We start from the raw sequence: 23158 nt of genomic DNA on the forward strand, positions 1-23158 counted from the left end.
GTTGGGGAAGTCAAGGTTGATGGCGGGGTAGAGATTGGGCATTTTTGAAACAAGGATGGTGACGGGAGAAACTCAGGCAATATGCCAAATGGTATTGTGGTAGGCTGTTGGAGGGGGGAGTTTTTGTCAGTGATTATCACTGTCGCCTCCAGAAGGGGAGCATAAAGGAGCATCATTCAGGTAGGGTCGCCATCATTTCGGTGTAATATCGGGGTTTGAGACAGGGAGTACAGTTACAGATGAAGTTTAATGTGGTGGGTCTCCAAATAGAGGGGATAGACAGAAATGGAACTGTCAGGATAGCACAGAGTAAAAGGGGGCATGGAGAGAGGGACATGTCAGTTAAGTAAGGGGTCAGTGCTGACAGTTCCAACAGTGAGCTGTATTCTCTAGCATCTCTTGTCATTCCGTAATTGCGAAATGTAACTGTAAATTGGCTGAGACCATCTCCAGGGTGGATAGAGTCAGTATCGCTTTGATGGACAAAAGTGCAGGATCTCGATCTATTGGGTGTTAGGACATGGAAGGGACAAATACTTGTAGCATGTGTTTGCATATTCCAGTTACAGTTCATATGAAAATATTTCTTTGCAGGTAAAGTGAAGATGCTTATTCATCAAAATCATGGTGCCAGTATTCAGTTTGCATTGTTGGCGCAGACTGCAGCCTTTATTAGTTTCTTTTGTGTTCCCTTTTGCTGACTGTGAATAAAATCTGTTGTTTGGACTTGTCTGTCTGAATGCTTGCCTGAACGTGATGGTCTCCTACTGGGCAATAACAAGATGCAGATGTCCAGTGGGCATTGGGACAGTGTAGTGGTGACTCAGAGAGGGTGTACAGATAGGATGTAGCTAAGGACATGTAAACTGTGTGGTCTGGTAGTGAAACAGACACCAGGCTGAGAGAACAGAGTTGTATATGTAATGGAATGTCAACCATACCAGCTGTGCACTGTAAGCAGCATGGTTTGGTGGTTCTGTGCCAATATGCTGCCAGTGAGGGATGATGCCAGATTGCCAATACTTGTCCAAGTACATGACAGCCTCTCAAAGATGGCACAGGCACAAGGGATACTGTCTTGGATATCTGCTGAGTGGTGAGTTGTTTTGGGAGCAGCACATACTAAGATGGGGCTAGAATCAAACCAAAGGGACATCACGGGAGCGGAGCATATAGTTAATGAGGTGCTCTTGGTAAAATGCAGCAAGAAATCTCACCAAAAACTCACACTTATCTGAAAGTCATAAGGCTGAGCCTCATAAGACTTCATAATAAGGTTCCTGATATATCACAATTCATCATATGATGTTTTCACATGCATTACAAAGAGGGTCAAGTATGATAAATGGATCTCTTCTACAGTAATCTGTAAAGTAAGTTATGTACCTTAAATATTACAGCTACTTGAAGTTCAAAACAGTGTATGAAATGCATGTTGGCACTTATGTTAATTCACAGTGTTGACAATAAACCTGTTCTTTCACAGTAAAACAGCTTGAAATATTAAGAATTTTAACATTCTGTCAGGCTTTCTAATAGTATAGAGTTCAGATTGCAAACAAGAATGTATAAAAAATAATTATAATTTTAATTATATTGAAGAAGTAAGTATATAGCGAATGGTTCACTCTGACAGAACATTGTTCAGGAACACTTACTTGGAGAGTTCTGTGAATTTGCTTGCTTCAAAATAAATTGGAAATCAGTTCTTTAGTAAACTAAAAATTGTAATGCAAATTGAGAGTGCTGGAGAAACAAAGCAAGTCTGGCAGCATCTGTAAAGAGAAACAGAGCTACCATCTCAATTCCAGTGAGCCTTTGTCAGAACCCACTGGACTTTGTCTCTGGACCTGACTTGTTAACTCTGGTTTCTGTCTGTAAATGCTGCCAGAGCTGTTGTGTTTCTATAACACTGTCTATTTTTGTCTTAGATTTCCAGCATCTGCAGTTCTTAAAAATCCTAATGGTCTACTGCATGGAACTCATTGGAACTCACCTGATCTTATCCAGCTTTAGCCACAGAATGCCATGGAAAGTCATCTCTCACTGCCCTGCACTGTTACATTTGGAGTCCTGCAAAGAACTAATGTTAGCCCTGCTTTATCTTTTATCAACATGCTCCCCGCAACAACACAATCCAAAGACACAAAGCCAAGTTCCACTTGTACAAATGAGCTCTGTTTCACCACTGCCTGGCTTACACCCCCTCCCTCCTATATCCATAAGTGGATGAAATTAAACTTCTTCCAATTAAACATTTAAAAGACCAGAGTTATTGGCCTCGTTTTCATGTCAGAGGTGGGGAAGCCAGGCTGCCAGCAAAAGCAGTTCTCCCTGCAGCAAGCTTCACTGTGTTTGGCCTGCCATGTCACTCACCAGACCCCGAGGCAGGAACCGAGGTGGGACAGCCTATGAGCAAGGATTGGCCTTGGCTGTCATTTTGTTCAAGAGTTTTGATGATTCCTTTAAGTGCCAGCAATAGGCCTGAGACTCAGTTCCTGGGACGTAAAAAGGCAGGGCCTCCACACCTCGCCAAAAGAGACCCCTTCAAAATGGATGTCAGCTCCAAAGTTTGGTTGTTGCATTGATTTGCCCCCTCTTCTACCCTTTCATTTCCGGACCTCCCTCCATGCTAACTTGTAACCAGCCTCTAAAAATGCTTGAACATGTTTTTGAAGAAGTTCCTGGCCTTCTGTCTCACCTGTCTGGCCTTTTCTGCCACTTTCCATTCTTTGGAGTGGTGGAAATCCCTTCCATCCCAGTAAAAATCCTGACAGGCCAGACATTGGGCATTTGTATACGGGTAGGTGATGTCCCTGCCTCACACCGTTCACTGAACCCTGCAAAATAACTACCACCAGATATGGAGGACTATTTGGTAGCCATTGGTTTGGTCATCCATTTGACACAGAAGGAGGAATTAAAATCTGAGCAATTATTTTTTGACCCCTGTCCTCAACTCCATTCCTTAGCTCCAATTCAAGCTTCCTCGTTATTATTGTATTTGGCTAGAACAGATAGTTTGTATACTTTGCATCATCTTTGTTTCTGACCTGACATCTGATTCAACTATCATTCCTCTTTAAATGATACCTGCTCTGACCTCCATAATATTGCCTGACTACTGTCCTATCATTGATCATCTGTTATGAAGACCCTCATCCATACTTGTAGTTACCTCAAGACATTCCCAGAAGGAAAAACTGGAAAACTATGTGTATGACACATATAGGTCCAAATTGTCCAGTCTACTTCAAAATGGAGCTCCAGTATACCCAGTACATCCATTTGCAAGGAACCAGTTTTGCCCCTGGATTATGATTCGTGTGCTGACTCGTGAGCCTCTGATCTTCCCACCAACCATAAACCAAAGGTGATCGAAATATTTACGACCCAAATCCTAACACAACTTTAAATTCTGGTCTCCTGTGACCCATCTGTAGTTGACCTGCTTTGACTTCTGGCCCACTAATGCCTCCATTTTGAAATTATCATACTCATGTTCATGTCATGGGATAGCCTCACCATTCCTTCAAACTGTGACCTCTTCCAGTCTTTCAACCTTCTGAGAACTCTATGCTCCTTCAACTCTAGCCTCTTGTACATCCGCTCCTCCACACACAATTGACTATCACGCCACCTTTATCACAAAGCTCTGAAATTGTCTCCCTCCATCTTTCTCCCTTTGGTTCTCACTGCTCTTCAAAACTTACGACTTTTACCAAGTTTTTGGTAAGCTGTCCTGTCTCTATCTTTGGCAGTACCAATTTATGTCTGAATGTGTTTCTGTAAAGGACCTTGGGATGTTTTTCACATTAAACGTGCTGCATAAATGCATTTTATTCTTGTAATAGAGCACAGGTTTATGCTGAGACAGCTGATGTGAAAAATGGAAGGAGGAGCACAAGTGGAGCATAAACCCTTCTATAGACTGGTTAGCTTGAACAACCTGCATCTGTGCTGTATTTTCCATGCAATTCTACATAATGCAATTGTTTCCATAAGATAAAGTTCAAACTGGACTCAAAATAAAATAAGGAGGGATGTTTCATTTTTATTTGATATCCATTTTGGCCACAATGCTATGAAACTAAGAAATCATCAGGGACAAACACCCTTCCAGGATTTTGACCCAGTTACAATGAAGGAATGGTGATATAGTTCCAAACTGAGGCGGAAACGATTCAATTGCTGAAACAGTCCTTGCTTCGATTTACTTGCATGTTTCAAATGTTCAATAGAAATATTCAATGGTGGCTCAGTGGTTAGCACTGCTGCCTCACAACACCAGGGACCCAGGTTCGATTCCAACCTTGGGTCACTCTCTATGTGGAGTTTGCACATTCTCCCTGTGTCTGTGTGGGTTTCCTCCGGGTGCACCGGTTTCCTCCCACAGTCCAAAGATGTGCAGGCTAGGTGGATTGGCCATGCTAAATTGCCCATAGTGTTCAGGGACATGTAGGTTAGGGTGGGTTATAGGGGGATGGGTTTAGGTGGGATGCTCTGAGGATCGATGTGGACTCGTTGGGCCGAAGGGCCTATTTCCACGCTGTAGGGAATCTATGATGATGAAGAAATGAGAGACACTAATTCATTATAAAGGTTAAATGGCAACCTGCTTGTAAGAGTTGACTAGATGACCCACCCCAGACTCTACATCATGTCTCCATTAAACTGAAAGTGGGAAAGTTGCACACAGGTTGGAATTGAGATTCAGACTTGTAACACATTTGTCTCAGGTCAGCCCAAACCTACCTCATTTCTGGGGTTTGGGGATCACTTGGTTGACCTATCCAACTTCCATGACTAGTTCTACTGCATCATGCGAGAATAAACATACTGATCAAAGAATGGATGCTAGCATGTACAGACCTTCCTCTGTTCCTATAAGATTCTGCTCATATTATATTGTTATAATAATATGAACAAAGCAGCTAGCCACAAAATAGGTGTCTGCTTGACTCATCTTCTTTTGTGCTAATTGCAACTCCTGAAGAGAAAATTGGTTAGATCTGCTTCCAGAAGTACAGGATAAGTGCAAGGGTTTTTGCAATGCAGGGCAGTGTATTTTCCAGTCTAATTTCCAGGACAGAAATACATTCTTGCAGTATGATAATTGGTGCTTGTCTTTAGATGCTTAATGTGGAAGAATGCTTTCCATTGATTAAAGAACCCTGAGCACTTATTTTTTCGATCATTAAATATTGATCTTTGTAGCAACATATCACAATTATAGGTTTTAAGAATACCCCATTGTGCATGTAATCTTTGCCATTTTGTTACTTATGCACAAAGTACAATGGGCAGATAAATTCCATGTAGTCAACTACAGATCACTTAACCACCAGTAATGATTTTACAACCATTAATCCTCTTGCAAGATCAAGGGCTCAGAGACCCTGCACAGTCGGTCTCAATTCTAATTGTCTCTGATAATGCTGAAACAGGCTGAATTTATAAATAATTACAATCCTGTGCTGTAATCTTTGTGTTCAAATGTGAGTTCCGATGTAATTCTAGCTTCTCAACTCTCATTTATTCCCGTTCCCACTTCAACTTCCATGATTAGATTATTGTTTGAATTTGGTTGAGATATCTACAATTCTGTCACAAGATATGTATTTGTATCCATCTATCCCTTTTTCTGTTTTACATTTACAAAGTAGAAATGTTTGAGGTTTTCTTTGCATTGACTTGGAAACTTAGTGAAGGGTGACACTGTTAAGAAAATGCCACAATTTCGACATATATACGTATATATTGCCAGTTTGTTGCATCCCAATTGTTCTGTTAAGGACTGAACAAATTTGCTGCTCATCTAAACAAAGCTGTCCCAAGCATTTTGAAATGTTTTTGTTTGAACGTGCATGCTGTACCACCTTGTGGTAAATTGTAGGTATTGCACTTAGCACAGCCCAGCAAAAATGCATTCAAAAGAATCTTAAGTGATGTAGTGTACAGCAGACATCCCATTGTTATTTAATTTGAAAAGACAAAAATAGCATATCCCAGAGATCAGATTCATATAATTAGTCTGATGCAGCTTGTCATAAACAGAATATAACAGTATTAAACATTTCAGGAAATGTATATGGCATACAAAATGGAGCTGACAGTGCAATTAGATCCTGCTATTGTGATTGCTGTTGTTCTCATAAATTGCAATGCTGTACATATTTTACAGTGTTAAATCACATAAGATTCTTGATGGGACCTAGTTTCAATGTTTCTTTAAGGGCCTTTATGGCTAAGTTAAACAGTACAAAAACAGTTGTTAGAATAATTGCAAAATTCATGTCTGTCTTTTGGCTGAAAATTGTGTCAGGGTTGTCAACTGCGTTCCTAGCTTCACCTAAAAAATGAAGGGCTGGATTTTTCTGGAGTCAAGATGACTCCAGAAAACGAGTCATAGAGTCATACAGCATGGAAACAGACATTTTTGGTAAAACCAGTGAAGGCCGAATACAATCCCAAACTAAACTAGTCCCATCTGCCTGCTCCTGGCCCATATCCCTCCAAACTTTTCCTGCTCATGTACTTATCCAAATGTCTTCTAAATGTTGTAATTGTGCCCGCATCTACCACTTCCCCAGTAATTTCATTCCACACTCTGTGTGAAAAAATTGCCCCTCATGTCTTTTTTAAAATTTTCTCCTCTCACCTTAAAAATATGACACCGAGTTTTGAACTCCCCCACTCAAGGGAAAAGATCCTTGTCAACTTATCTATGCCCCTTATGATTTTTTAAGGTCACCTCTCAACCTCCTACGCTCCAGTGAGAAAAGTCCCAGCCTATCCAGTCTTCCTTAACAACTCAAAGCCTCCATACCCATCAACATCCTGCTAAATCTCTTCTGAACCATCTCCAGCTTAATAATATCCTTTCTATAACTGGGCAGCCAGGACTGGACAAGAGAATTCCAGAAGAGGCCTTGCCAATGTCCTGTACAACATCAACGTAACGTCCCAACTCCTATATTCAAAAGGACTGAGCAATTAAGGCAAGCATGCTAAACGTCTTTTTAACCACCCTGTCTAAATCTTTAAAACTTTAAAAATGTCAGGCAGGATTCAAATGCAGATATTTAGCACCATTTCTAGCCAATTTCTATCATTTTCACTAGTAGAGAAAAGACAGCAAGCATGACTCACACAGGCAGGAAACCCAAGCTTAACAAGGTAACTGGAAACTAGTACTGAGTTTAAACAGACTCACTTTTGCTGTTGCAAGGGTCTTCATCCATAGTGTGAGAATCATGATTTCATGGAAATGTGAATACTCTTGAAGGATGCATAAGGTCTGCTTAAGTATCATGATCTAAACTTACTTTTTGCATTTAAAAGCAAAACCAAAAATTTACCCCGAGCTGAAAGCTAGAATATAAACAAAAATACGCATGCTGCTAAACTGCTTTGCTTGATAGTCATCTGGGCTATCTTAGATTATTATCTGTGCTTGAAATTGTGATAGAAATTATTATTGCCATTTCCCAAAGCATTTGTTATGACTAAGCCTATTACGGACATTTGGCTGAGTTTTAAATGGTCTAGAAAAGCATACCTCGGCAATGGATCTGAATTTCAGTTTTGATTGATCATTTTATGAGCTGTTCAAGGATTAGATGTGTTTGAATTGGTTATTGAATCGAAATTTGTTTGGATTTTCAACAATCTTGCTGCTTGAGGGAATAACAAATCTTTGCATAGACTTCATGAGTGAAAGTTTTTTTTTCTGTTTGAAACATGCATGAGTCAGAAGACTTTATTTATTCCCAACATGGCTCCTGAAATTTACCCACAATGGATTCTGTGAGTAGTTATTGAGGCAGACTGAGGGTATGAGAGACATGAAGTTGTCATAGGCATTTGAGTGGTAAGGGCTGAGTGCTTACATATTTTAAAACAACTGGGAAAACCAAGAAAACCAAAGAACTAAGCTGAACCTGCTAACATACTTTTCTCAGCACTCTCACCCCACTGTGGTCATTCTGCTTCTAGGGTCAGCAGATCCATTTTGATCCCATCTCCACCACCCGAGAGTGAAACATTGTATAGGACTTGGCCCTTTATTTTGAGTTGGGTCTTCAAGTCAGAAAAAATGAAGGCTTCTTGCATTTGCTCTTACTGGGGGGAAAAGAATGGATAGTTGCAATCAAACCTCAAAAGTTCTAGTCTTGATGAGGTTAAGAAGTTGATTGGTGAACTGTTATATTGATAATGGTGTAAAGATTGTTTCAGTCTGTATTCTGCAGTTCTGATTGAAATAAATTTGGATGATATGAACTCAGATGCCAGTGAACAATAGAACTTAATGGTGTTGTATGGACATGTTCGTAGAGAAATTCGTTGTTACACAAAATCATAATGTCACACTGATGAAAAAATTGTGCTTGAGATACAACTTCCAGTTGAGGTGGCATCAAAGAATGCAACAAACCACTCAAAATCAATAAGATGTTTGTACTCTGGCCAGTATTGTTTAAACTTAAGTATCACGACTTGGCAAGTTGGTTTCAAGGCAATGTGACAGGCTGCAACTAAAATGTCCGAAGATGTGCAGGTTGGGTGGATTGGCCATGCTAAATTGCCCATAGCGTCCAAGGATTTGCAGGCTAGGTGGATTAGCCATGAAAAATGCAGGGTTACGGGAATAGGGTGGGTCTGGCCGGGATGCTGTTTGGAGGGGCAATGTGACCTAGATGGACCAGATGACCTGCTTCCACACTACAGGGATTCAATAATTCTATGAAGAAATTCCGATTTAAAAAGAAAAAAACAAATGTGGATCCGCAAGGGCAGTGGATGTAAAATATTCATGAACATTTATTATTCCCAAAGTAGCACCATCACCATTTATGCATACTTCTGATTTGAACAATTTTTTGCAAAGCAAGTTAAAATCTTGAATATTTATAAAACTTACTTTGCACTTTTCTTCCTGGCTGTTAAAATAAAGGTAATGATTAAATATTTGCTGCAAAGTAATAATATAACACCCATTTTGCACCCATATTCTTGTTCAGAACACAGATGTTACTTTGTTATTTGTCTGCATTATAATATTTTGATTTATTATGTTAATTCATTATGGTGAGACAGCATTTGTAGTGCACAATATTTTAATAAACTGGATCAATTTTATTTTGTGAGCTTCCCTGAAGTTTTCTTGAGGGCTATCTTTTTGATTTGTTTCTTTTAGTTTTCAGGGGCTCCTTTTTTAGTCTCACCAACTCACTTATTCATTGATGCATGTCAGCTAGTTAAAAAAAAAAGATTGTGTATTTACATTGACTTATGTGGTATTTGAACTCAGACAAAAGCAGAATTAGAAAAATTTGTCAGCATACTCGTGAATTATCAGTGTACCAATAAACTTAAAGTCACAATAACACGCAACAAAAGCATTAATTTTTAGACACCATGACATTTAAGTTGCCAAAAAATAACAGGTAATAAATTAGCAGCAAAACTACTTTTCAAAATATCTAACATGTAGTTGCGCACACACACACACAAAATCATCCCAAACACATCTTCAACAGACCAGTGATATCACAGCTCAGGTGTTTCCCTTGTATGTTCATAAAGATGAAAGATTTTACTCCTACAGTTACGACCTTTCTAACTGCAACTCAGATCTCAATGTCAAACTTAAGTGTAACAATTGACACAATGTTCATTGCAATAGTATCAACTGTATTTTTCCATATAGCAGCTCCTGAACCGAGAGATTACACGTTCATTTGCAAGAGATTCATTACCTCAGCAATTGCAAGATTTCCTGTCTCTCAGTTAGCTGAATGTTCCTTTGCTTACAGTGTAATGACCAGGTTGGAGGGGTACGTTGATTTATTTCCTTGTGTAACTCCTCTACTGTTCACAATAAAGTTTTAATTTAAAGCGGAAATGATAGCAACAATCATAGGTTTTGAAGTGCATGTAGCCTAGTATCAGAAAGAAACAAGGCATATCCCTGAAGTTAACACAGTTGTATTGCAAAAAAAAAGAACTTAAGTGACAATTTTATAAATATGAACAGATTTAAGTTATTAAGATTTAAAATGCACAAGGATGCCCAACTGACCTTTTCAAAAAACATGCATGGACATACACGCAAACTCTTCACATTATTATTTCAGAAGAACTTTGGCCAAACAACAGTTCATTTAAAATCAAGAATTATTCATAGATTGTTCAAATGTTGGTCTGCAGCCAAAGTTACTTTCAATAAAGCTATTTTTAGTGAAATTTCTTCTTGGATCAGGTATGGCTGGTTGAATTCACTATTTCTCAAGACAATGATATCGATTCACACTTTTCCTTACGAACCCTCCATTTACAGCAATAAGGTCTTCCAGTTGGTTTTCAGCACACAAACTTCGATGAGAGGGATTTCCAAGAATGAAAGAGTGGGCAAAGGCTCATCCTCCTTAGCAAGTTTTCTCTGACTGTCTGTCTTAAAAACGAACATGTTTTGCACCATGTGACCTTTCCCTGAAAGTGCCATAGTCTGGGAACTTCAGTCAAGCAGCTGAAGCTTTTTTTTTTGCAATTGCAACATTTTTATTTTTAGATCCAGTGTTCTTTGATTTGAAAAGTTCTTTGACTATGTTTAAATTGAGCAACTTGTGTTTTGGACACTCCACTGGAGAAAATCAGATTAGCTTAAGTCACTTCCATGAACTATGGATGTGTAATTAGAATCCACCTCTCTCTGCATTCACGATTCACTCCCTCTACACCTCACCTCCCCACCACCCGAGAAAGGTGTGTGTGTGTGCCATGGGGTTGGACTTCCAAATTTCATTTCCACCACCAATTTTGTAACTACACATATACCCTCCAGTTGCAGAAAAATTCAAGCTCAAGAATCTGTTTGTTAAAACATCAGACATAGAATACTGAAGAAATCGGCTACTATTTTAGTCATGACGTCAAGTTTAAATGGTATTCCTTATCCATGAGATCAAATTTTACTTTTAGTTGGTTTAATAATCCTATAAAATATTATAACTGAATTTAGTACAGGTCTCTCAATTTACAAACATCTGACTTATGAATGCTCATACTGAAGAACATGATCCCATATGGGAATGTTATTTTAAAGACCCAACATACAAATCTTTCCTGTACTTATAAGTGGCTGGTTTATATTATCCTGCTTATGTTCCAAGTTGCAATCAAATCAACTTGCAAACAGACGTGAGAACAGAAGCCATTCACAACGTAGGGATTGCCTGCATAGAAAAAGTATAAATTATAACCAAACAAGATATACAATACACTTAATGCCTTTCTCGTATATCCTCAATACAGTAGAGATATGAATATAAATATGTTGGTGCATTCTTGTTGTTTCATTGGGAGTTTTCTGATTTATCTTGATACTGCTTGGCACTGGTTGTTTCTGAGTTATAGAGCGCGTTCAATTTAGTTAGTTTAAATGTTACCTCTTTTAAGTTATATCTTGATATTCATACAAATGCACAGTTCTTAACACTCAGCTGGTGCCTGACTGACACCATTAGGAAAGAGGTCAAAATTAACTGCAATACTCTGAGTGTCCTTGCTGCTTTTGTTTGTTGATCAAAGTTGTCCTTTGATTCCCAAAGTATGAATCAGTAGCGTTAATGAGCTCCTCACGTTTGGCAGTTTCCCTCTCAACCCCATCTTCTCAGAATCTTGGCGGCATTGTACACTGACCTGAATGTTCTTGAACTTCTGAGAAACTCCCAAAGACCATTCAGAGGCAGATCAATCAATTCAGTGACACCAGTCTGTCAAGTATGCAGATTGGCTGAGGCCTTCCACAAGATCCAGGTCTTTAGATAGAGTCTTTACATTTCTCCCATGGCCCTGTGTTGTTAAATTTGGTGAGGAGATTGCTTCAAGCACTGTCATGGGTATTAGCCACAGTGCTGTACTGAAAACTTTATCAGTTTTCTTGTCTTTAGCAATGTTGTCTCAGGATCTCTCACTGATGGCTAGCAGACTGCACACCATATCTGGTACAATGTAGAGTATTGTGAGCAGGTTTGGAGAACAATGCTTAGCTGAGGACTGGACAACAAATCAGTGTAAAGCAGTAATATTTGTTAACCATTAAACTCTTTATAAAAATATGGCAGAGCAGCACTTTGCTGGAACCTTATTTCCTCAGGTCCCAATCCTAATTGATCTGATATTATCTAACATCACTGTTGATTCAGTCCAGCTGTTAGCATTATTATTTAATCCAACTTGATACAATAAATTAGAAAGGCGTTTTCCTTCCCAGGCCTAATGCTAACCAGAGGCGGATTTACCTCTCCGTATTTGTTCTCCGCTCCTACAATATTTTGCTTTCATATGCTTACTTGAAACATAGCATAAAGAGAAATGTAGGATAGAATTCTCACTGACCTGACTTGCAGGGAATGGGTCAGTCAGGAAGTTGAGAAGAACCTGTCATTCAGGATTAAAATCCACAGGTTGTTCGTGATTTACGTGATTTGTTGCCCACTCAGAGGCTAAGCTTGATTGACAGCCTCAATGGGTTTCACAGACTCAATATTATGTTTTAAACTACAGTCCAGCTTCTTACATCTGAATGGCTACCCCATCAGAAGTGGGCAAAAGCCAGGAGCCAGTTAAAGCCAGAAATAGATGGTTGCAGATTGGAGGTGAATTTGGGGTCAGAAAGCAGATTTTTCTGACACAAACGCCTTCTCCCAATCCCCACAATGCAAACTAAATTGGTCTATTATTTTTGTAGTTAAATTTCTTCCCAATTGTTTTTATTTCTGTAAATTTATCATTCCAGCTTGCGCCTTTTAAGAATGTCTTGTCTTTCAGAACCATGCCCATAACTTTTGATATTGCTTGAAATTGATTAAATTTCACAGGATAGCTTCAATTTAAGGAAGTCACTGCTGTGGTGGAAGAAATAAAGATGAGTATTTATGCCCATTTGTTCCAGAAGTTTTGTTTTGTTTTCAAACCACTTGTTTTATTAAATCATGTTTTTTTTTAGTTGGAAGGCTCCTACATGCTGCTCAAAACCAGCATTAATTGAAGTGAAAACAAAGGAGATACACCCAACTGACATTCAGTGTGGAGAGAGTTTGAGAATAAATGTGGAAGGTGTCCACAAGCTGTCATTCATCAACGTATGGCTTTTGTTTCCCAGATTGATCAAGAATACACTTTTTCCTTTTGAACACAATCCCCATTGATGTTTGGTCTCTGCATAGAATAATTCAACAGGGATTTCAGTAGACAGAAAGATGGCTTTGGATCAACAATTGTGTAACAATCAATGACAATGAGCTGACATGCCTCCTGACAGTCTTTTAGCCTGGCATCAGTGGATCGCCTTTATATCATTCTCAGTTAGCTGCACAGAACAAAAAAGCATATCCAATAAGTATTACTAGTCAACACTAATCTTGGGCTGTCATTTTGATAGATTGTCAAACAAAACAAGTATGCAGCATAGTGGTTCAGTGGTTAACATTGCTGCTTCACTGTGCCAGGGACCTAGGTTCTATTCCAGCCTCAGGAAAGCGAGGTTTGGAGTTTGTGTGGCGTTTGCATGTTCTCCTTGTGTCTGTGCGGGTCCCCTCTGGGTGCTCTGGTTTCCTCCTACAGTGCAAACATGTGCAAGTAAGGTGGATTGGGCATGCTAAATTGCCTTTAGCATCCAGGGATGTGTAAATTGGTAGATTAGCCTGGGGAAATACAGGATTACAGGGATAGAGTCTGGGTGGGATGCTCTTCAGAGAATCAGTGTGGACTTGTTGGGCTAAATTCCACACTGGAGGGATTCTAAGAAGGTATTTCTAGTTGACAGTAACTTCTTCCCCTTTACCCTCCAATTTTCCCTAACACTCCCACACACGCATTCTATGGCATTTTACAATCATGTAATGACATTTAAAATGATAGAGTATTTAAACAGTGAGGGACATTTATTCTGTACAGAAAGTTCTGTAAATGAAATAGAAGAGAAGGAAAGCAAACAAAAAAAAGTCAGCATCAAGTAAAGCTAAACACTGTTAAAGGTTAAAGACTATAGGTGAATAATAAAACACTAACCATCCTTTGTGTTTGCTCAAAGATCTTGTGTTTTTTATGATAAGTGTTGCAGGTCAGCTGTGGGTAAATGTTGTCAAGTATCCTGAGGAGCATCTGCTATCAGCTTTAACTTGAATCCCAGCTGACCCACAAAAACGGCAAAAGGAGATTGCTATTTTATCTCCTATTCTTTGTGACTTGTATAATGCAATCTGCGTAGATGTTAAGAAATTGTTATTTGGTTTGAATCCAAAGTTAAGATTTCATTTTCCTGAAACAGGTTTAAAATACCTTTAGTGCCAAATAGAAAATAAGTCTTCACTAATTTTGCTTCATCTGTTCAAACCTTGTTGCTGTTCTAATTTACTTTTGAGTAACTTATCTTGATACTCTGAGAATCCTCCTTATTTTCTTGTGTTCAACATCTTTTCAAATATGAGGAGCAACATAGTCCGAGAAAGCTGTAAGTTATTTATGTAAAACAAAGTTTGACCCATGTTTAAATTAAATTATGCATTTAATTTTTCCATTTGAACAAGAAAAGCTTTACATAGTTTTACAAAGGGCAGCACAGTGGCTGGTGGCTCAGCGGTTAGTACTGCTGCCTCACAGCACCGGGGACTCAAGTTCGAGTCTACCCTCGCGTGCCTGTGTGGAGTTTGTGCGTTCTCCCTGTGCCTGCATGAGTTTCCTTTGGGTGCTGCAGTTTCCTCCAAAGATGTACAGATTAGGTGGATTGGCCATGCTAATTTGCCCATAGTGTCCAGGGATGTGCAGGCTAGATGGGTTAACCATGGGAAATGCAGGGTTACAGAATGGGGAGGTGCACACAGTGGTGGGTCTGAGTGGGATGCTCTTCAGAGAGTTGGTGTGGTCTCAATGGACTGCTTCTACACTGTAGGGATTCAGTGAGTCAAATGCAAAATTACTAATACAGTTGCAAGTTTACTTTTAATTTGTTTAACTACTTTAAAATGTCATATTTTTGCATTTTATCTAAACACATGTTTGAAAGATTAATCTTGACTGACAGAACTTTGGTGATTTTTTTTCAAGAGTTTTGTCATGATATTAATGTTCACACATCAAATATGAAAGTCCAAAAATCAGAATTATAACTTGCACATGAAGAACAAAACTAAAACTGAGAAGGTACATAACCTTTGTAACCCAAAAGCAACAACTAAAACAGAATGCCAGCAAACAGACAGAGGTGCTGATATCCAATGGCACAGCATTCAGAAATATTTGAAATTGAGATTTAGAATTAGTGTGTTCTGAAATGTATTCATGGCATTTTGTTTCCTCCAATGTTTAACAGAAGCAACAATACTGAGTTATGATGGAAGCAAGTTTATGAAAATCCAGCTACCTGTTGTAATGCACACAGAAGCAGAGGATGTATCATTGCGGTTTATGTCCCAAAGAGCATACGGAATCTTAATGGCAACAACTTCCCGAGATTCGGCAGATACTCTGAGACTGGAACTTGATGGTGGTCGTGTCAAACTAACTGTCAACCTAGGTAACATCCATTTTGACTTTGTCTCATCACGTTTTTTAAATAGATGTTTTAAATGGTTCATTAGGTTGCTTTCACGAATCTGTTTGAAGATAAAAACACTTAAGAATGAAAGATGCAAGAAAACTTGTTGCCATAATTTATCAGCCCATCTTTTGAGACTTGGCTTTTTCATATAAACAAAATTGTCATTTCTGTTTTGTTATGAATAATATATTTTTGAGGTGTTTCTTATGCTAAAAGTGCAAAGTTTCTTTCTCAAATGCATTTAATAAATTCATATTTCATTTTTACATTTTCTTTGTATCTGAAGCAAGAAGCCCATTTATCAAGCAGTCTCGAAGACATTGCATCTGACACATTTCTGTCATACATTCCATGCTGTGATGGATGCAAAATAATCTTCAAATAAATAAAAGAGAAAGAAGATTAGCATTGATCTGGTGCCTGGTATTCACAGGAAGCTATGATTGTTCTGCAGTTGTCTTAATGCACTTTTATAGCCATTTCCTCAAAGGCAATATTTGTGGAGTATTTTAGGAAGAACAGGTATAGAAGCAGTTAAAAATCATAACTTTGCTCCAGTCTCCATGAACATTACCATATTTGAGTCTTTCCCAACTCAGATATGATATTTTGTTGCAAATAAAAGATAGTCTATCCAGCTCCAGTTTTTTCTAAGTGTATATTACTTGCATAGTTATACAAGATTAAGAAACTTTGAACTTGGAAAATTATACCTAGTATTTTGGAAAGTAGATATTTAGCAACAAATTGGTCATTTACTTTCCCTTGAATAACTTTATGGGCTTCTGCTTTTATCACTTTGTTTTTAACAAATGTTGTATCCACTGCTCTTCATTCTAATCATATTCATACTTTTAAAAGTCCATTTTTATTGTACTGTGGTGATAGTTACACACTTGTTTTGGATCAAAAGATGGTACACAACCCTTCAAAGGCCAAGGTCTGCGGCCCTAAGCAAACAGCCATGCGAACAAGAATGTGCAGCCTCTTTTACAGTGAAAATGCTTGCTTTAGTTTCATTCAAACACTTTTTTTTTAAAATGGAAAAAAAACATGAATAATTCGTGCTTTAAAAGAAACAAATTGAAATAAATCCACATTTGCAGTATTACATGTATTCGCATTTCTGCTCACTGCAGTTTGAAATATTTATGCTTAAACTATTTTGTTAGGTTGATGGAGAAGAATATGCAGTGTTGATGAAATCTGCCTCTCCGTTTCATTTATGTTAGTGTATGCAAACAATTTGAGGTCAGGGTTGATACTAGCTTCCCAAAACATCCCATGATGGTCACAAAACTATGACATTCCTAACACTGCTCATTCTCGTATACGAGGCAAGTGCATTGAACAATTTCACCAAAATGTCCATCTCTTTCTCTTCCTTGACTTGTATTGTAATTACAGTGTATATTACTTTGCACACGCTAAACAAAAAATTAGACACATTTCCGCCAAGACTGGAATTTCAAACTTTAAGCCAAATGACTTGATTCATGTCAAAGTTGCGACCTGGCCCATATTCCAGCCGGTCACACAAGATTCAACTTTTAGCCACTAGAATTTCAAAGCTATCAACTTTTTATTGATTAGTTGACTGGCCATATGATTGTGCAAAATATAAAGGGACTAATTTCATCTCTGTTCTCAATTTGAGCCTTGTGAAATTGGCAAAATTTATATCTGGAGTTGGAAGGTTTAGTAATTATATCCATTATTCTAGAGAGGGTGTTTCAAGTTCAAGCTTCTTATTCAGGAGGACAGCTTTTTCAGCACAGCTACTGGACCATGAAATGGATTTTTTATTTTTGTTAAACTAGTTGTATATAGTAATAACCAACCGGAGGAGGGGTGTGCTGTTTGATGGTTTTATCACAGCCCTTTGGATTGCATGACATTGATAAAAGCCTGGAGCTTTGTGTCACATGTTATAAGGTGACTGAAACCTCTCAATCATGGTAGGGTGCACACACTCATTTTAAGGCAAACAACTTTCCATATTTCATCGTTTTTTTCTTTCCAAACCACTAATTGCCTTTAAAAAATGTTTAATTGTAACACAAGATATAAATCTGAAAATTTGGCAACAAAGAAACATTCTCCCAAAACATTATTCACTACCTTTGGAGTGGCATGTAGAGAAAGAGAGTTTCCTCCTGTGAAAAACAAGGCAAAATACAAAATGTCATTTTCTGAAGATGATAAGAGTGTCATTCTTTCTACTGCGGCAGAGAGAAAAATGTCAAGTCGTTTGTCAAGTGAATAACAGCAGTCTCATCTAAATGGAACATTTGAAACAATCTTAACTGAAAGGGAGATAAAAGAAAAATCTCAGGATACAAGAAACATCCCAATCTGCTTTGACATCAGAATCCCCAGTATAATGAACTCCAACAGGATGTGCCTCCCTTTTGACCCAATAATTGGTGTTACATGCATACATTCATTTTGTAATGTATTCCTGCATTCTGTTTCACCTCTGACATCCTATCTTTGCAACAGGTCCTGATGATTCTTTAATGCAGTTCTCATCACATTTGGTTGTCCCACAATTTTCAAGCAATTTTATTATTTTCTTGGATGCATTCCATATAATGAAAATCTTCATCACATAGAAAAAAAAGATTGCGTGGTTTTTGATGTGATTTTTGACTCACCATAGAAATCTTAATATCACAATGCCAGATAAGACCATCATTTTCTTTTAACCTCTATTCAAAAAAGGGAATCCAATTTATTAATTTTGTAGCTGTTTTGACATAATTAGGATTAATATCAAAGACTTCTATCTGCACCAGCGTTAGGCCTGAGTCACTGCTTTCAATGACATCTTCTGGTCTTTCATTTTGGGAAATTGCTCTGATCATTTTCACCAGATGCAGGAGAGATCATAATTTGGAAAAGTGAACTGTCCTCCCTGAGCACTATTTTAATTAGTTCCAAATGAAATAAGCAATCTGCAACAAACATAGCCATACAAGTGATGAAAAATAAGCCCACTATTGACAATAGTATTGCTGGAATATTTGCTTGTATCCCTTACCCTCATAATTAAATGACAAGAGTGCTGCGAGCATCTCCTCTTGGATCTCTGTGGTATCATTTCTAGTGACTCCAAACTAAAGTTTTCCATGCTCAATAATAAATATGTTTTAAAATAGCTGCTGAGGTGTGTAAAAGCACAGCATTTCTCGTAAGGAGATGTGTACACTTTGGTCTTTGGCTGTTTGCAACCACTTTTCTGTTGCGGTTGACGACACATGACAAACCCAGCTACATGAAAATTAACCTGGAATTTTTACAAATGAAATTCTTCAAGGGTGTTTAAGATTTTCTTAATCAAGCAGAACACCGCTGTCAAAATGTTTTGATATTGGACGTATACCACTCAAAGTACTCTCTCAATCTCCATAATTAACATAGAATTTTCAGTTTTACTTCTACCTAATTGAACAAAAAGATCTGGTGCATGTTTCAATTTTTTAACTGTGGCAAAAAGATAATTTTTACAAGAATTTTTATTATGTAGTTGACAAGCTATGTTTCAGAATCTTCTTCCAAACTGTAAAATGTATTTCTATCAGTTACTTTGTGCCTTCACACAAATGTCAAATGATCGTGCACTTTTTCCACATTTAAGTTACATTTCTAAATTGCTGATACATTTTAGGTTTTAGTTTTTAATTCTTTTATGCAAGCAAATTAATGGAATATTTGTTTTAAGCCTTTGAAGAATCTAAAAGTGGTCACAGATAGGTGATCTTGCCAAATTACAACTTGTACCCCGGTATGATGGAGCACTGTTTATTTTCAAAGTGGGCAGCAGTGTTCTTTCACACACGAGGAAAGGTCTGTGGCTTGTCTGGGTCAAGTATCTTTGACGTGAGAAAAATTTTTTTTTTGTCTAGGTTTAGGGATCATGTAGCTGATGTTTGCAGGTGGCCATCTTATGTTCTATTTTAATTCTAGACATAAAGTAGGCCAAATAATAGATTGTAATGTACAAAGGCCACTATGTTATTAAGATTTGTTAACAGGACATGGGAAAGTCCATAGTAAAATGGCCACATTTGCATGTGTCTGTCCCCGGAAGGGTGGAATGTAATTTTTGTGGATGTCTGCAGCTGTTACCTTGAAGGATATAATTTCATTTTTCATCTATTCTTCCCTATCTAGACTGTATCAGGATTAACTGTAATAACAGTAAGTTGCTGTTCAAAGCTTTTTCACTCTTTCTCTCCTACTTTTAAAACAATTTGCCAAAGTAGAATTTACTCTTCTCATAGACTCACAAATATATACTAAGAAATTGAGACATACTGATCTGCTCAGACTAGAAAACTGCAAGGCACTTGTCAGGGTGTTAAAAAAAAGTTTTCATTTAATGATTATTTATTCAAAAAAGTCTTTCTATCAATTAATTTTTTATATCATTTAGAATATGGGCTTAGATTTGTTTAGTGGTATGTGTGGGATTGATGACATAAAGGCATGCCTTTAAGTCTTTGTTGTTTAAGAACAATTTATGACAAGGTAAGAAAGCATAATAGCCTATGTATTATTTGTGAAGGATTAAGGTAATTTTACAACTTTGTCACTTGAGTGTGATTGGTCTTGCTGTGATTTGCATATATCCCAGACCACATTTGAAGAAACATTTTTTTACACCCTGCTCACTGTGCATTAATGATGGGAAGGAATCACAGATACACCTAGTTGAATATGTAATCTGCATGACTTCGCTTTAAAAATGCTTAAGATAGTGCATGGAAAAGTTAAGCTCTTTGCATGTTAATTAAGAAATTTAAAAATGTAGAAAAAGAACGGATTGTGACTTTCTTCTACTAATGACACCTGTTGGATAGACCCTACACAATAATTTTGCAGGATAAAAATGACCAATGATTTCTGTTTTTTTCATCAAATCTCTTGGTAATATGACTAAAATAATGGCAGTTTGGCAAACGCGCTGAAATAAGTTCTGTTAGTGACCTGAAAAGGTAACATTAGTGATATATGTGATAACATAAAGTTCTACAAAGTTGATTCCACTTTTTCATCCTGTAAACAGACTAAAAGATTAATCTAACAATCCTCAAAAAAGACCCAAGATATAACAGCTCTTCATACCCTGGCTAAATACATACTAATACTTTTGTATTGTCTTCAAGCAATTCTTTTAGAGTAGTTTCTGTGAATGGCTGCATTCACCTTATTTAGTCAAGTGCAGAAACTGAACTGAAGATAAACTTTTTTAAGACTAGCCTTCTCATTAAAAATGTTATTAAGGAAGTGTACATGCATCCCAAATGCTTTCTATTTTTAAAAATGTCATCGGTTTTGTATAGTCTTAACTTTTCACAACTTTCATTTTCAAAGAAATGTTGTTATCATCTGCTCATGGATTTGTAAATGTATCTACTGTGCAGGACAGTCCATGAATATAAACTCCGCAATTTGTTGGCTCATGTTCTTTTATCATTATATTTATTTACGTAGTGCAATTGAAGTATTTTTAAATGTATTCGGATGTATACTGTTAGTGAGATAATTGCATAGTCTATGATGATGTCACGTACATTTTCTTTACAACCTACAGTATCTAACAAGAAATGTTCCCAAGAGGACACTAATCCATTTTAATGACTAGTTCACAGGGATTCTTAACCACTTGGGAGAGGATTAACACCCAAAAGACAGAAAATGCAAATTACATCATCAAATTTGGGCAACTGATGTCACTGTTTACTTTCAGTCATTCGATCTTGTGTGGTAACATAGGAGTCTATCATAATATAGCGTGTTTTCCTACATAAACAGTGACTTTTGTGAAAATGTTTTTCCTTTTGAAGTCACTCTGTAAAGTCACTTTTGCATCCCTCTCTCCAAGAGGAAACAAGTTTTATTTTCGTCCGGGTATTTCTCCTCATTCTAGCTCAGCTGTTCTTCGAGGTCACGTACATTGTTTCACCAGTAGGAGAGCATTTGACCTTTAGAGGCTGAATCTGACACAGGTGACTGCTTTCTACACCACCCTGATCTAATTTTAAGTGCGCTGACTTATACTCTTGATGCTGACAGTTCTGAAATACAGCTTTAAAAGGGAAGGAAAGTCAGAAATCAGGAAGTAATTTGAAACAGATATTGACCCTTGAGCTAATCATCCACTATTGCAGCCTCAACTAAAAATATGGAACTCGCTGCAATGGTTAAAAATGCACTTTCAGAAGCACAAACCCACACCACAAACAGCATAGGCTCAGGTAAGTGAAGTCTTGGGAATAATTTCTTGTGAAATTGGTGCCAGCATGCAGGTTATAATGGAGAATTGTTTCCAGTTGTTTGAAAGAAACAAAGAAAATGCCCATCTTGAACTGAAATATATCTCATTTGCTTCATAATTGTAAATCAAAGATGTCACACTTTTAGAAAGGAGGAAATGAAAGGGGGTGAGATATGGGACTATCGGTGGTAAAATAGTTGAAGATACTGCCTTTGAGTTCTAATATAGATTATATCTAAGTAGAGATACTTGGAAAATATTGACTCAAATAATTCAAGTTTCAACACAAATGCAAATATATTATTTGTTGTCTTTGTTGTAAAATATGCTTGCCTCAACATTGTAAGCAGTCATTTAGTCATCTTATTGAAGTAACTAACATGGGCTAAGAACACTTTTAAAAATTCAACTGATCATGCTCTAGTCTGAAAGATCGATGTTAAGATCATTCCAAACTGAGCATGGTATGAAGACACACCTTGCATCTTGAGTGGATGATGCTCTCTGACAGATTACTGCCTATGCAGTGAAAAATAAAAATTATCTGAGTACTACAATGAACAGCATGAATGTTGAAAAATTCAAAATGGGAGCAGACGCAACAACTGCTCAACAAAGTGTCTGATATCAAGGTTAGTTTGAATCATTTCTCCATGTATCTCCATTTGCCTGTTAGAGTAACATTCTTCTAGTTAATACGAAATGGCAATGCCATTTGGAATTTTTAAAAATTATCGATAATTATTATGAATTGTTTAAATTAAAAGGATATGAAATTACAATACAGAGTGAAGACAGAGCTGCAGATGCCAGCCTCTCCTTTGTGCTGTCCCCATGGAAGAATTTATCAGTGTCTGGCATATAAACTAACTTTGCCTCCAGCAATGACTGTATCCCACTTAAACCGAGTGACACAACATTGGCAGATCCCATTTCGTATCTGGCCTCTGAAGCACATAGAGTGCCTGTATCTGAGCTTGTGTTTGCAGATCAGGTCAGATCAGGTGATGGAGTCTCTTCTGCAGAGTTATGCTCTCCGCCTTCCTGAGTAAGCTGTTGGGAGGCAGGCAGCAGATTTTGGTGTCCGAGAACAGAAAGTGGGGTAAGCAAAAGATATAAAGAGATAAGGAGAAAATTAAGGTAATCCGTGGTCAAACTGTCTGCAAGTTGCTGTTCATGCTGGATACCAGGAAAGTGGTGAGGTGGAAGTTGAAAAGATGTATGTACCGTCATCCTTAATGTCATCAGTGACAATGAATACCATAGTGATG

The 23158-nt window shown here is 37.7% G+C and overlaps 1 protein-coding gene across 3 annotated transcripts in view; it reads left to right on the top strand.

The window, feature by feature from the left end:
* Positions 1-23158, top strand: part of nrxn1a (neurexin 1a) — a 1567205-nt gene that overhangs the window by 703417 nt on the left and 840630 nt on the right. For all 3 annotated transcript variants that reach the window (XM_048601292.1, XM_048601293.1, XM_048601291.1), the window contains 2 exons: positions 15377-15580; positions 19781-19807. In XM_048601292.1, the coding sequence (XP_048457249.1) occupies positions 15377-15580; positions 19781-19807 (231 nt within the window). The remainder of the gene's footprint in view (positions 1-15376; positions 15581-19780; positions 19808-23158) is intronic.

This window comes from Rhincodon typus, chromosome 9 (genome assembly GCF_021869965.1).
Source record: "Rhincodon typus isolate 14 chromosome 9, sRhiTyp1.1, whole genome shotgun sequence".
NCBI lineage: Eukaryota > Metazoa > Chordata > Chondrichthyes > Orectolobiformes > Rhincodontidae > Rhincodon > Rhincodon typus.